Source organism: Salmo salar, chromosome ssa04 (genome assembly GCF_905237065.1).
Source record: "Salmo salar chromosome ssa04, Ssal_v3.1, whole genome shotgun sequence".
Classification (NCBI taxonomy): domain Eukaryota; kingdom Metazoa; phylum Chordata; class Actinopteri; order Salmoniformes; family Salmonidae; genus Salmo; species Salmo salar.
The window spans coordinates 22,640,148-22,656,449 of record NC_059445.1 but is presented as its reverse complement, the minus strand read 5'-3'; the positions used below and the strand labels follow the sequence as shown (position 1 = coordinate 22,656,449).

Genomic DNA, 16,302 nt, shown 5'->3' with positions numbered 1-16,302 from the left:
CTAGATTCGAGTTTCTGCTATCTGTAGTTAGTACCTGTTGAAGAAAGTATATAGGGCAAACCAGCCAAGACACGAATGCACACCGGGGATTAATCACATAGGATCTGATCAGCCGAAGAGGTTTAATTTCACCCAACGTTTTAACAGAATTGTCTGATATTCTATTATCCGGTGTTGCCTTAAGAGCGCCAATGGTGCCCTCTGATCAACGGGCAGATCTATATCTGACCCCGGGCCATTGATTTGGGCTAACCTCCAATGATTTTCATTTAACCTCTGAGATGGAAAGCACGTCACCACTAAACTGTTGAAAACCCAAAGGTGCGTCTGAGAAAGTGAATTGACATCGGTCTATTTTAAGGGTGGCTGCTTTAGATCGGCCCCGTAGTCAATAAATCGCTTTCACCATAGTGTATTGTAGTTGGGTGTTTTTGCCTCCCATCCGAACAGGCTGGATTGAATGTATCCGATATGCGTCACGGTCTTTCGACACGTTGTTTCTGGATGTTTCCTGAAAACGGCTCTATTGGGAGAGCAGATTTCAACTTGCCCTTTGAACCAAATGCTCCTACTTAGCCTTCATATTACCAGTAGATATTTCCCCCTTCTGGATTACAGGGTATTTATGAAACTCAAAGCTTTACAGGGCTACTGAGTCTACCTTTTTATGTTCCAACGCTTCTCCGGCTGCTTTGTAGGTCTTCTCAAATGGGTTTACACGAAGGACGGCGATGAGCGAAGGATGAAACCCATTCATGCATATCAAAGTGTGTTAAAACGTTTATCAGTGGTACACCAGGGCTCCTCACGTCAGGTTCAACAAAGAGGTGGCTTGTACAAAGAGAAACTTCAACTAAATCACTGCCTCCATATATGTGTAATTTCTGAGAGAGAGAGAGAGAGAGAGAGAGAGAGAGAGAGAGAGAGAGAGAGAGAGAGAGAGAGAGAGAGAGAGAGAGAGAGAGAGAGAGAGAGAGAGAGCACGCATCTCAACTGTTGCTGAAAACATTAAATGTAATATTCATAAGTGAACGGGACACATTTGTTCAAAGATTAACTTAACTAAATCACTTATATGGATTTGTATCATTTATATGGAGAGAGAGCTTTTTATTTTCCATGTGACTGCCATTAAGACGGATGAAAATTGGCTTCATACCAGGTCGACATTATCAACTCAATATGACATTCTCCCCGCATATTACAGGACAGCACACTCTGTAATTATAAGCTCAAGAACGGCAACGGGAGCAAGGCCCTGTTTTGGCATATCTACAAAGCTCTAGAAAGGGGTGGGGAAAAAAATAAAGGAAAAACTCATGTGTGCTGTATGTGTGGGTTTTGGCAAATGTTGCGTACACATGTATAGCTAGCTAGCTTATTAGCTTTGAAGCTAACATTTCTTCCCTTCAGCCTGAAAGTCTGACAGCTTCAAATGCAGATAGAAGAAGGCTTCTTCTCGTGCCACTTTTGGCTCGCCCTTTTCCCTGTTTTGGTGAGCATTGCCGACACGTGTAGCTTAGCTAGCTAGCTAGCTATCATTGAAGCTAGTATTTTCTTCCTGTAGCTTATTGCCTGACAGTCGGGGGGCTTCAAACGCAGATGAAGGCTTCATCTCCTGGCTGCTTTTGTGTCGCCTTGCCCTTTTCTCTGTGCAGTCACCGTATCGGCTGGCTAAATCCCTGGATGAAAGGCTTACTTTATTTCTGCAGAGTAAACAAGTCCGGCTGTTTATTTCCCTGTAACTCTAGGGGTTTCATTTAAGTGCAAGGCCATCTCTCTCCCTCTCTCTCGCAAGACACCACGGCAATCCCGTTCGGAGAAAGCTGGCAATGGGAATTCATGGGTTTTGGGGTTTCGCTTGGTCTGGAAAAAAAAAGAAAAAAAAAGTTCCTCCCCGCTGTTTCAACGTTTTCTTTTCCCCAGTCTTTCCAAGACACCAAGGAGAATTGTGTCACTTTGTGAGATTTACTCCTTGGCCATTAATGTATGTGTTCAGTCTGTGTGTGTAGCATTGTATGTGCCTCCTCACATAAGTGGTCTGTATCCAGAGCTGGTGTGAACGAGGCTCCCCCCCTCTCCTCCACCTGATCTAGTGCTAACCCACCCACTCGCTGTGTTGAAGCAGATCAGGTTTATAGTGATACACATACCACAGGATTCCCTCCCTCCTCTCATTTGTCCCTCTCGCTCTCTGTGGGTCAGCGTCCTTTTCAAACACAGCCCCGGTCGGAAAACACGTTTCTGCTTTTCCCACCCTCGTTCGGCTTGACCCCCAGCGAGCCCTTGTAGGAGTAAAGTTGCTGAGTTACCCACCTCCTGCTCTGTACAAGCCTCCACTCTCGCGTACACTCTCCGCTTTTTAAATCGCTACAAAGCTTTGGCCTCTCGTTAAAAAGAGACGTCGGGAGGTATTCTCGGGCGGTCGTCAGGGAGAGGTGGACGTGAGCTGCCTTCCTGCGTAGAGGGAGAGTAGGAAAATGGACACTGTTAATGATACCTGGCAAAAGAGGGATTTAAAAGATGCAGGCAGCCTGCTGTGACGGATTGGACTGGGCTTTGAACAATGCCGGAATTGGAGTGTGTGCTCAAACAGCCGTGACTTCTCGTCGGAAATACACTTGCACTCCGGAAACAGGGAGGGAATGAGAGGGAGAGGTCGGCCAAAGATCACATGAATATCACAGAAAGTCTAACTAGCTGGCAATCCTATGTAGTCCAAAGGTGATTACACCAATGTGTCATCATGTACTGATGATCATTTGTGATCTGTAAGAGCAAGAGCACCAATTGTCTCTGGTTCAGTATTTGTGTTTTAACTACGATCCCTTTAGGACTCTCTTTTATGACGATAGGTTCAAGGTTCCCTATGAACAAACACTATCCTTGCCCAAGATGAGAGACTATTGTTTAGTCTGTTTTATGAAAATTAACCTTGGAGCGCAAACACACAACCTCCCCTTTCACAATGAGGCACTCAATGTTCTTCACTTGACAACAGTACAGCATAGCCCATTCACTTAGTTCTGCTTCCAGATTAGTCCTGACAATGGCATGTCCTGTGTGGGACAGAGTTGTGCATTCCACATTGTCCCCCCCCTGCATTTGGTAGCAGCAGTTGACCCACGTATTGACATTAATGGGAAAGATAAACCCAGGTGATCTTTTTTTTTTTTTTAGGCCCTCATTGAAAATGAGGGCTCAACGCTTCCTAGCGAGCCCGGATCAGAGAACCAGTCATTGTAGTAAATTGAAAAGGAATATCTCGGTAATTCGTTGGCAAGCATGGTTTCCTCTGACAGCTTTAAAATGCATTTCTAATGCCAGCAGTTGTATGAAAAGCCGTTAGAACAGAAAAATAATAGCCAGTGGGGTCCGGGCTTCAAATCATCGACTCCGTGATATACTCGTATCAGCTTTCAGCGACGCCTTCTCTGTTAGAAAAGGGGAGAAAAAAAACAAACATCTGACAATGTGCACCGCGTGTTTCAAAGCGCCCAGGCCGATAGCGAGGGGAAGCCAGATAGGAAATGGATACTACCTCCAACAACTTCCTGACGTTTCCTGCTATTCGGGGGGGGGGGCGAACAATTGGCATGAGACACAAAAGGTTTTCAAAGGAGCAGGAAAGGAAAGGGATGGAGTATACTTTTTTTCAGGGAAACTAATCCACAGCTTCTAGCTACCTGAACCTTTTGTAGGCTGTTGTTAATGTGTGTGTGTCTGCCTAGTGTGTGTCTGTCTGTCTCTCTGTCTGTCTGAGAGTGTGAGGGATGCCTACAGCACTACAAGGCTTCGAGGTTCATTAAGTATAAGCTCTTAGCACACCTGTTCCTCCCGGCTCGCCCCCTCCTAAGCTGCTCCCAAGCACCTCCCTCACCTCTCTGGGAACAGCTGAATCTACATCCTCCGACGCTGCAGCCGGGAGGTACTGCAGACTGCGGCCTGCACACCGACCAGACTGCCTGTCCTCAGCACGGGAATGTACACACATCAGCAGAGGCCGATGTAAAAAAAAAAAAAAATACATGGACGTCATCTGCCTGGGTTGGTGTTTTCTCAATCTCACACAAGGCGTTTCCGGTCTCTCGCTGTCTATTTTGCGCTACCTTTCTCTCCTAACCTCCCTCTCTCTTTCTTTTCCCCCTCCCTCCCTCTAAATTGAAGGCAGACACATTACATTCAGGCATAATAGATACAGTATAGCCAGTATGTAGAACCCAGCTGGTAATCAGCTCCACAGTATCCAATTACTCATCCCTGTCACCAAACCATACATCAATCACACGCTCAAAACAGGCATCTGGACCCCCCTATAGGCACACCGTAGCAAAACGTCTTGCAACGGGAGATGAAAATTAGTGCCTCTCATTGGGGAAGTCCCTCACTGTTTTAGCCAGTTTTCTTCTGTTTGGTATCCTGTGAATACGACCCCTGTCACATTGACCATGGGAATCAGAATCAGTAACACCCGAGTGGCTCTGATACACTTTCAATGTACCACGACCACAGATGACATTGACCTTATAAAAATCCGTCCCCGAAATTGAGTTCCTCCAGTGTCGATATTTATCTCTGTTTATGGTCGTAAGCAACTGCGCTTTCTTAAGCTTATCGGCAGTCCTGCACATCCTGTCGGGGAAAATTCCCAAGCTTCCAAAATTCCTCGGCTTCCATCATATGTATATTAGTTTTGGAGAGGAAGTATTTTCCCAGACCCCCTGTATCTGTCCTAATCGAGGACCGCCTACAGATAGACAGTGAGATAATAGTAGGGTTCCCTCTTTTTTGCGTCCCAAATGGTACCCTATGCCCTACTTTTGACCAGGGCCCACTGTCAAAAGTAGTGCACTATGAGGGAATAGGGTGCCATTTGGGACACATTGTTTGTTTATATCCCCTCGGATGAATCTCCATTAGATGAGCCCTATTAGCTACCTGGTTGGAGGGTAATGAGGTAGGGAGGATGGAGTCCTCTGAAGCAACCCTTGTGTGTGTGTGTGTGTGTGTCTGCAGTGTCTAGGAGAGCGAGGCAGGCATTTTAGTTTTGAAGTGGTTTAGCTGTCCCTCTCTCTCTCCTTCACTAAATGCTAGCCATTTTCACAAAGACCCTCTTAGCAGCAGGTGTGGGAGGGTCACGGAAGGCTATTGTGTGTGTGTGTGTGTGTGTGTGTGTGTGTGTGTGTGTCTGTCAGTACATCCCTGTCCGCGTGTGTGGTGGTTTCTATCTTGTTGTGTGAATCTGTGTCCCTGTCTGAATCCCTGAATCCCTGTTTGTGCGTGTGAAGTGGGCTCTTATTGGAAATGCAGGGACCTTTTGTAAGCTGTGTGAAGTGCGGCATTCCTCCCCTAGCTAAATGATACGTCTGTGGAGGCCCATCAATGGTCCCCAGTCAACGGCTCTGTGGCATCTCACCTTTAAAGAAACACCCAAACAACCCCTTCTCTACTGGAAATGTTTATCCTGCCCCATCTTAGACCCCCTCACACAAGTTGGCCATGCTTTGGGCTACTTCTTTTGGGATACTTTGCCCTGTGATACACACTTATGGATAATGAGGTTTTTCTTGGGCTGAGTTGGCTGTGCGGGGAACAAATTGCTGTTTTGAACCTCCATTTTGAGTTCTGGTTGGGTCTCCCTGTAGACTAGCTTGGAGCAAGTTGGTAGATTCAACAATTAAACATGGTGACATTGAAATTGTTGTCTTTGGCGCTTGAAGCTAGGAGAGGTTAAACGTTTTCTCCTTATGAGAAAAATGAGTCGCCCTGGGTAGTTTTTTTTTACCCCGACCCCGACCCAAAAACAGAAAACAATCCCAACTTAGATCAAATAATGAAATCTCGGGGCTTATTCGATTTTCGCTAGTTCGTCAACAATTACGGTAAATATCTCAAGGCGCTCATATAGCTCCTTCGTAACTAGGGAGGGTTTAACCTCCCACTGCAGACACCCACAACATTCCCGCACGTCTACAGTTGACAGCTAAATATGTGTCACCCTGCTAGACTGCTAATCACTGCAGTAATACCTGGGTTGTGTCCCAGCCTGGCATTGTCCCGGACAGCTCCCCCGGCCTCCATTTTGGAGACGCGGTTGTGCTGAAGGACATGCTGTGCTGCGGAATGCCTCTCCTCTGCAACTGTTGTTTTTCTCTAAACAGCCTGGCTGTAATTACTGTCGGCCCCGGCTCAGCCCACTCCTGAGGAGGCTTGTGTGTGTTTCATCACCTCTTACACTTTCATCACCTTGTAGAGTCCATGCCCCGACGATTTGAGGCTGTTCTGAGGACAAAAGGGGGGGGGGGGGTGCAGCTCAATATTAGGAAGGTGTAGAATTGATCGTCAAAGGCTGGAGGTCTGGAGCTGTGGCTCAGGTAAAGATAGGAAGGTACGCTACGCTAAGACTACTACTTCATAGTTGTTGACGCGTGTAACCCCACATCAAAGGACCGCTTCCGAGAGCTAGGAGACAGCTATACGATATTTAAAAAAATAGTATGGCTCCAACCATCCAGATCAATTTAGAGCAACCTTTAAGAGTTCTACCTCTGTTAAATTTAGCTTCTCGCTAGGATGGAGGTGCAGAGAAGTCAACCCCCGCCCCTTTAATTAAAGCTGTGGAGGATTTTCAGCATGGCACACTTGGCAGCTTGACAAAGGGGAACGTGTGTTTGTGTGTGTGAGTGAGTGCAACCCCCTCTCTTTGTCAGTCTTTTGGAAGTGTGGGTAATATTAGTGTGTGTGTATGAATGTGAGTGTGCTCGTGCGCGTGAGAGCTCTTTCATTCTTTGGGAAATGGGGGTAATACGATCACTTTGTTTACGTCCATTGAGATGCCTTGCAAATTGGCCGGTTTTCAGGACAGCCACACCGATATGCTGTACCTTCTTTTACAAAGAGCCTTGTTCGTCGTGATCTTTTAAAAGCTATGTCACAGTCAGCTGCTAGTCTCCACCCATCGCCAAACTAACCAGCATTGTTACAAGCTTAACAACAGTACAGTGTAGCACATTGACTTAGTTCTTGAGTTTGTTCTGACGGTGGCATGTTGTCAAGAGTCCTTCCTTAAATCGCTCACAATTTCCTCTGACAAGCTTTTCCAACTTGTAATGCCTTCATTAGCTTTGTTCAATGCTTAATTTTTTTTTTACAAAAATAGCTTAGCACACAAGGGAAACACTGTCTTTCTCTAATGCTGATAACTTTGTTTTATTTATTTTCAATTCCAAAGTTTAGTGTATAGTATGAACGAAGCCCTGGGGAGCTCCGGCTCAGTTGAGTCCTTCATTTGCTGTGCAAGAGCTATTTCGAGAGGTGCTGTAAGTTATGGGCTTGCTATTCCAGTTTGCACCATATGTGCCATTGATGGGCTCGGGTTTCGGAAATCCTTTTTTTTGCTATGATAATCTGTCGCCGCGTGGTCCACCAGCCGGCTCTGGTACGGTCTGCTCTGGCACGTCTACTCTGCACTCATGTTTACTGCGAGGTTACAATTACGCCGGGAGTGAGAATACACTGCTTATTATTTGGGGAGAAGAGACTGCTGCTCGTATAATGTAGCCAGACTTTTTTTTTTTTTCGATTCTCTTCTCCCGGCCCTTTGGTTGAAGCGGATTTAAATCAAATCAGATCTAAAACAAACTATGGGATCTCATTCGAAATCCCTGCACTCTAACAGATGACTCAATACGCTAGAGCTCGGGCTTGGGGCTGCAATTGATGGTGTCTGCCTCTGACTGCCTGCTTCTGTATTTGTTCAGCTTGCGGTATAAGCCTCAGTTAGAGTTGAGGCCACTGCTGTTTCAGAGCCCGTTTAGCGGACCGCTGCGATATTTCACATCTAGAGGACGGGACGGCCTGACAGTGGACTGTCTGGGGCGTGGAGGTGACTGGGGGTTTGGAGACCTTTCTATGGGGTCAGTATCTCAGCCCCCATCCTCCTCTCGCAGGTCATTTAGAAGAAGGATTGGATGACATAACCAAACACTGCAAATCAGCAATTCACCCTGTCCCTTTCCTGCTTTAGTGTTAGTTTGGCTATTTTGAGTCTTTAGGAAGCACATCATGCATCTTGTAATGAAGTTCGTCTGCCATTTCAAATATGGCTTTTTCTCAATATGGTTTTGTGGTTTCATTTCAAGGAAATGGATATCACGTTGTCCTGTAGTAAGACAAGATAACATTGATGCAACATTGATACATTGATCATGGCCATAGTACTAACAAACCTCTTTTCCCCTCGACAGGTCTCGTCACAACTACCTCGAGGAAGCTGGACCGAGAACAGCAGGATGAGCACATTCTTGAGGTAAGCACCTTGTTTTGTCTGGTCTACCGCTATCAGAAAGGGGGAAAGACAAAAAACGACTTTCTTGTCCGTCTGTCTGTGAGAACTCGTTTGTTTGGAGAAGCATCAGCAGCATTGCTAATCATCAGAAAGGCACTCAAGGTTGACCTCTTCAGCCGAAACGGACAAAAGTCCAAAAGCAACCATTTTAGTTGCCTCTCTAAACTTTAGCCTTGGCTGGCTTCAACCTCCAACCGACATACTTTGGCCGAGTGCCAAGCGTTGCCAACCAAAACAAGCGGAGGCACAGAGACGCAGCGCATAGTTCCACACTAACCGGCAGAAGGGGGTTTGGGATCATGATTCCACCGGTTGAGATTTCCAGGGGAAAAAAATAAATAAAAATCAGGGTGACTGTGGCTTTGTTCTTCGCCAGTGTACCATCCCGGGATCGAGGGAGGCAAGCCGGGGCAGGAAGCGAGCCTTCAAAGCCGGGTTGATGTTTAAACTTGTGGATACTCACTTTCTCCCCCCCTCATTCAGTTCCCTCTGCCCAACCTAACCAAACGTTTAACACCAGCACATTTCATTTTGTGCCAAGATCGAGTAACCAGATTGGGCGCTGCTTAATTACCGTTATAGGAGTTAATGCAATTCGAGGTTCATTGGATGCCGATTAATGCCAATGTGTGCCCGCATGCCAGCCACTCCCTGGGTTTTCATACTCAATTTACACAGTGGGACACACTCATTTTATTCTGGGACTGGAGAGTAAAGATAGTGGGGCAGAGGAGGGGAGGGATCTGTTCTCCGGAGGAAGACATTTGGCTGCCTACCGCTTTTCCTCTCTCTTTTTCCCCTCCCCCCTCTCTCTCATCCACCCCTATGATAAATGAAATGGCCTACTCCTAGATTTGTGTGCCGAGTTGCAGAGGCCTCAAGCGAGAGGAAAACAACTAAATTGAAGCTTTTGACACGAAAGCCCTTTAATTTGTTAGTGACCAGGTCAGGAGCCCTCTGTATGAACGACCGAGCAGATTCCCAGGACAGAGTCAAAAGCCACCCTTAAGGGTTCATCTCAGGGTCATTGGTTGGTGTAGGACAGTAGATTTAGAGATGAAGAGAGCTGATAGCCAGTGCGTTTTTCCAACAGGCTCCTGTTTTTACGAATACATAGCCAGAGCCCATTTGTTATTAAACTGTTAATCTGTCCCGTTTGACAAAATACTCCGGCAGGCGTTAAAGAACCACATTAAAATGTTAAAAAGCTCATAGCGCTCTTCCAGTTCTTTCATGTTGGGGCCAAATTAAAATGCACAGCGACATTCGTACACTCGTTTTCTCTTCATGGGAAAAACTTTATTTATATGTTTAATCATGCCATACTCCGTGTGTGATATATATACACAGTTGAAGTCAGATGTTTACATACACTTAGGTTGGAGTCTGTTACACACGCCTCTTGGAGGAGGGAATGCAACACCCTGCTACACGCAACTCCCCGTGGAGTGAAAAGGTATGTGACTGCACATGCGGGCAACGATGACAGAGGCAGAATATATTACTGTTTACAGGGAATTTATTTCCTTCACATGGTAATTTGGGGAAAAGGGGCCGGATGGAACCAAAGCAAAGAAAGTAAAAGTTAGAGCCCCCTCTCCTACCTACCCACAACTTACCTAACTAGCACCACCTGGCGCCCAGGTCTTACCTAGTGTGCATAGACATAGTATATACTATGGGTATATGTATGCCAGCAGGCCTCTTGCCTAAGCACTCCCAAGGTGCCTTCCCCTTCCCCCCCTGGGAACAAATGAAACAGAATAATACAAACTTAGAGTGAACAATTTCACTAATCAAAAACACAGTCCTATGGCATACACAAACATCAGCAGGACCAGCTACAAAATACTTTACAAAAATGCATACATACCAACAACGAAACACAGGACATACCAAGAAGCTCTCTCCTAACAAAGGTACTCTGGCTTTTAAAGCTGCAGAATGAGTCGGAAATTGAAAACAGCTGTTCTCCTGACGAGAGGGCGGGGTCAGAGCTCCAATCTGCACTGGAGCCGACCAATCAGCTGCTTTGGACTTCAGGAAGCCATTTCCTGAAGTACACACAAACACATACAAACCCACAACACAGAAACTGGGGAACGTAACAGAGTCATTAAAACTCGTTTTTCAACCACTCCACAAGTTTCTTGTCAACAAACTATAGTTTTGGCAAGTCGGTTAGGACATCTCTTTGTGCATGACACAAGTAATTTTTCCAACAATTTTTTATAGACAGATTATTTCACTTATAATTCACTGTATCACAATTCCAGTGGGTCAGAAGTTTACTGTGCCTTTAAACAGCTGGGAAAATTCCAGAAAATGATGTCATGGCTTTAGAAGCATCTGATAGGCTAATTGACATCATTTGAGTCAATTGGAGGTGTACCTGTGGATGTATTTCAAGGCCTACCTTCAAACTCAGTGCCTCTTTGCTTGACATCATGGGAAAATCAAAAGAAATCAGCCAAGACCTCAGAAGTGTGGTTCATCCAGTAGACCTCCACAAGTCTGGTTCATCCTTGGGAGCAATTTTCAAACGCCTGAAGGTACCATGTTCATCTGTACAAACAATTGTACGCAAGTATAAACACTATGCGACTACGCAGCTGTCATACCCCTCAGGAAGGAGATGCGTTCTGTCTCCTAGAGATGAACGTACTTTGGTGTGAAAAGTGCAAATCAATCCCAGAACAACAGCAAAGGACCTTGTGAAGATGCTGGAGGAAACCGGTACAAAAGTATCTTTATCCATAGTGAAACGAGTCCTATATCGACAGAACTTGAAAGGTCGCTCAGCAAGGAAGAAGCCACAGCTCCAAAACTGCCATAAAAAAGCCAGACTACGGTTTGCAACTGCACATGGGGACAAAGATCGTACTTTTTGGAGAAATGTCCTCTGGTCTGATGAAACAAAAATAGAACGGACCATCGTTATGTTTGGAGGAAAAAGGGGGAGGCTTGCAAGCTAAAGAACACCATCCCATCCGTGAAGCACGGGGGTGGCAGCATCATGTTGTGGGGGTGCTTTGCTGCAGGAGGGACTGGTGCACTTCACAAAACAGATGGCATCATGAGGAAGGGAATTTATGTGGATATATTGAAGGAACATCTCAAGACATCAGTCAGGAAGTTAAAGCTTGGTCGCAAATGGGTCTTCCAAATGGATAATGACCCCAACATACTTCTAAAGTTGTGGCAAAATGGCTTAAGGGCAACAAAGTCAAGGTATTAGAGTGGCCATCACAAAGCCCTGACCTCAGTCCCATAGAAAATTTGTAGGCAGAACTGAAAAAGCGTGTGCGAGCAAGGAGGCTTACAAACCCGAGTCAGTTACACCAGCTCTGTCAGGAAGAATGAGCCAAAATTCACCCAACTTATTGTGGGAAGCTTGTGGAAGGCTACCCGAAACGTTTGACCCAAATTAAACCATTTAAAGGCAATGCTACCAAATACTAATTGAGTGTATATAAACTGCTGACACACTGTGAATGTGATGAAAGAAATAAAAACTGAAATAAATCATTCTCTACTATTATTCTGACATTTCACATTCTTAAAATAAAGTGGTGATCCTAACTGACCTAAGGCAGGGAATTTTTACTAGGATTAAATGTCAGGAATTGTGAAAAACTAGGTTTAAATGTATTTGGCTAAGGTGTATGTAAACTTCTGACTTCAGCTGTATGTATGTGTCTATGTATTTTTGTTGTAGTTTTAATGAATGATTATATAATAACTTTACAGATTTCATTTGATCTACCGCTCCACTTTAGTTAGTCAGGAACGGGAGCGAAAGATTTAAAAAAAGGGAAAAAAAGCTATTTGACGCATGTACCTTTTGACCTAAATACTTTAGATGTGGGTAAGTGGTAACAGAGCTACGGTGACGCCTTTTGTCTCAAATGGGACCCTATTCCCTATATAGTGCACTTCTTTTGACTAAGACCCATAGGGTGCCTTTTGGGACAAAGACCTTTGCTCCTAGCCTGGCCTCCGAGCAGAGTCTGGCTGGTAACCATAGCGACTTCAGAACATGTGGAGCAAGTGAAGCGGGGGGTGGTCGGGGGCTGGCTGACTGTGCAGGCCTTGTTTGCACCAGATGCCGGGAGAGGAGGTGGAGTGGTGGGGATGGGGGGGGGTTATGATGGGGTGAGGGTTGGTAGGTGGTGTGTGTGTGTGAGTGTGAGTGTACGTGCTTGCGTCTGTGCATGTGTGCACATGCCAGTGTGTATGTGTGTGAGCGCCACTGGCAGTGGGAGTGGGGGAGGTCTCTGAGTGAGCAAACGGCAGGCTCATCTTGGTGAGTGTGTGTCTGCTTCAGCGGCAGGGTGACAAGCCTGAGGAGAGGGAGAGAGGGAGGGAGGGGAAACAACAAAGGAGATATGTTAGGATATGCTCGCCCAGACCTGAAAGAGAAGCAAGTTGAATGTTCTGGTCATAGGCCTATCTCTACACCAACTTCACAAGTTTCTATAGTCTCAGCCACTTTCATGATTAATGCCTGTGTGTCTAGGCACTAACGTTTCACTAAATCAGACTTGAGAGTTGGCCGCCATTTGACCAGGGGTTTGTCGCAGACATGCAACAATGCGCGCCAAATGTAAACATTTAATTACGAAAAGCCCGAGAACCATTGCGACACTATCTTGACATTGTTGTGACTGTCTGTCTGACAGACACAGAGACTGGCCTCTGGTAAATACTTTGTTTTGAAAGAGTAGGATGTGCTGATGAGTAACTGTCTAGCAGGGCTTGGGAAGCGCGCACACAAGCACGCATGTACACTCACATACACCATCTCTCTCTCTCTCTTTCTCTCTCACACACACACACACACACACACACACACACACACACACACACACACACACACTCCCTCTCTCTGACAAGGTAAAAATCTGTTTTTCTGCCTCTGAGAAAGGTAGTTAACCCTCTGTGCCCCGTACGGTATCCCAGAGTTCAGTTTGTCTTTGTAATTGATGCTCCCATCTTGTCTCTCCGGTCGCTCGGCATAATTACCATTCATTCTGCGTCCCAAATGGAGTCCCTATTCCCTATTTGATGTACTACTTTTGACCGGAGGCCTGTGGGCCCCTGGTCGAAAGAAGTGCACTATATCGCGAATAGGATGCCATTTGGAATGCAAACACATACAGCAGAGTTCACCTGTTAACGTTAGCCGGGTCCTCGTCTTCAGCTTTTTTCAATCCACTGCTTTGATTTCACAAAGGGAACCGGGAACTGTGGACAAAGTGTGTGTACACAATGGCACTCTATTCCCTGTATAGTGCACTACTTTTGAACAGGACACCTAGGGCTCTGGTCAAAAGTAGTGCACTACGTAGATGTAGGGTACCATTTAGGACGCCTGTAAAATATAATCAGAAACGGGGCCAAATGAACTCATCTGCTCGTAATGGCAATGTTCATTACAGAATATGAGAATACGGGCTAACGCACCAGCAACACTGCTCCCGAGAGGAGCATGCCGCCTCGAACTCGAATGGTCCTCGTCGTCCTATTTCATTAATTTTGTTCGGGCAAATAGCTCGGACTGCCTCGGACCGACTAGGCGCGGGGAAACAAAAACACATTATGCCGCTAATCGTCGCTGCTAGTGCCAAATAGAGTGTGACCACCAACCCCCAAAGTGATTTTGCTGTAGCGCTGAGCAGATGGTTTTAAATGACTATTGTTCAGCTCTCTATTTTATTTCTGACGCTTTGCGATAGATAGACGAACCCCAGTTCAGTTTCCCAGTTACTCATAACATGTAAGTGTTGTGTTTTGTTTGGGTCAGCTAAGCTTATTGCTGGCTGAGTGCTTTAAGCTGTCTCGGCTGTGCATTTCATTTGAAAGATTAGACATCATTCAGCTATTAAGCCAGGCCAAATTAACAAAGTGTTAAAACAGCTGAGTGTTCAAACTACCAAGTGTTAAAACTACTGTTAAAACTAAACTTATGTCCCTCCGGCAAACTGTAGGCTGTAGGGCTTCATTATTATTTTTGAACTATTTTTAAACAATTGTTTCTCCCCTGGCTTTCCAAAGGGGTGAACACATCATGCCAGTGGTGTGTCTTTTTTTGTTGTTGCCTAGTCTCAGATCAGTTTGTGCCACATGACAATTACCATAGGAATTGGCAAGACCGCACAAACTGATTTGGGACCAGGCTGGAGTTTTGATAGCTAATTGTTCTATCACTGTGAGGAAGAAAACATCCACATAGATAAAAAGCAGTTTTTCCTCCTTATGCCTGGTTGGATGGTATCAAGTAAACCCATTTAACGGAATATGCCGTTTTTGGAGCACTAAGGAGACATTGCTCACCAAAGAGACGGGGCCTGCTACATCTCCAAAATAACGATGAGTCTCATTCTTCTGCGGCAGAAAAGCAAAGCGAGTGTGGTCTTTGGACCGGTCTTGTTGCACTTGTCTCAGAGAAAAAGGCAAAACTGTGACTTGCCTCTCACATTCATTGAATCCATTCACCATAAAAAAAACGAACGACTGAAAGGGAAAGAAAGAAGCTAAGGGAACAATTCAATTTCAATAAGCGAGCAAGCGAGCGAGTGAATAACAGCCTGTTCCCTTCGCATATTGGTTCCCGGAAGCACAGCGTGGGTCTTTGAATAAGATGACTCGCTAATCTCGGAAGGAATTGCTTCAATTTTGGCAGCCAATTTACTAACTGAGAAACATTTGTGTGTACAGCAATGAAATGAAGAGGGGGAGGAAGAGGTGGGGGGGAGAAGGTGGGAGAAGAAAGCGAGTTTACTTTTTACCTCCGCTCTCTTTGATTAATTCAAGGCCTTCGAATAAGGAACGTCCTCAATCAAACGGCGGAGCTCCGGTCATTACATATTCAAGAGATGCAGAGCTTACTGCTTACACATATGTGCGCTATTATTGCCTGGTCCCCCCTTTCCTCTGCAGTATATGCGTTGTTTCGCTAAACTGGTTTCAAACATGGCTTTAATTGGAAATGTTTACGTGATAACTCTTCCCAACGTTACGTGGGTATATGGAACACAACGTCCATTCAAAATGTGAAATGTGATGACGTTCTACCGTTGACTGTTGGCCTTGACACTTAATTCACAGAAATCCTTTGAAGCTTTACGTTTCCCTCTTTTCACTCTAATTCCATGTTTTCCCCTATTTTTCGCTCGGATTAAAGTCACAGGCAACATAATTCCCATACTCCCATTCTAATTCCATGTTTTTCCCCAACTTTTCCCTAATAGATCACTGTCACCGACCACGGGGTTCCAGCCAAATCCACCACGGTACGCGTCATCGTCAAAGTCCTGGACGAGAACGACAACCGGCCGCAGTTCCTGGAGAAGATCTACAAGATCAAGCTTCCGGAACGGGAGAAACCAGAAAAGGACCGGGCTCTGAAGCGGGATCCCGTGTACCGGGTGATCGCCTCGGACCGTGACGAGGGGGCCAACTCGGAGATCTCGTATTCCATCGAGGAGGGAGATGAGCACGGGAAGTTCTTCATTGAGCCAAAGACGGGTCTGGTGTCGTCCAAGAAGTTCTCCTCTGCCGGGGAGTATGACATCCTCACCGTGAGTAGCCTAGCGCATTTGAATTTGTAGTTTGTATACTCTGGATTTTTCGTGAGGAAATTCCTCCGCATCTTATACTGAACAAAAATATAGACACTACATGCAACAATTTCAACAATTTTACAGAGTTAACAGTTCATATAAGGATATCAGTCAATTGAAATGCATTCATTAGGCCCTAATCTATGGATTTCACATTACTGGGCAGGGGCGCATCCATGGGAGGGCATAGGCCCACCCACTTGGGAGCCAGGCCAACCCACTGGGGAGCCAGGCCCAGCCAATCAGAATGAGTTTTCCCCCACAAAAGGGCTTTATTACAGACAGTTTCATCATATGTCCGGGTGGCTGGTCTCAGATGATCTCGCAGGT

At 45.7% G+C, this 16,302-nt stretch overlaps 1 protein-coding gene across 11 annotated transcripts in view; it reads left to right on the top strand.

The window, feature by feature from the left end:
* fat1a (FAT atypical cadherin 1a) overlaps nt 1-16,302 on the top strand; it is a 93,684-nt gene that overhangs the window by 26,688 nt on the left and 50,694 nt on the right. For all 11 annotated transcript variants that reach the window (XR_001328235.2, XM_014195248.2, XM_014195253.2 and 8 more), the window contains exons 4-5: nt 8,247-8,308; nt 15,601-15,930. Coding sequence is in view for 10 of the 11 variants with exons in the window: in XM_014195248.2 (XP_014050723.2) it covers nt 8,247-8,308; nt 15,601-15,930 (392 nt within the window). In the remaining variant the exon portion in view is untranslated. The remainder of the gene's footprint in view (nt 1-8,246; nt 8,309-15,600; nt 15,931-16,302) is intronic.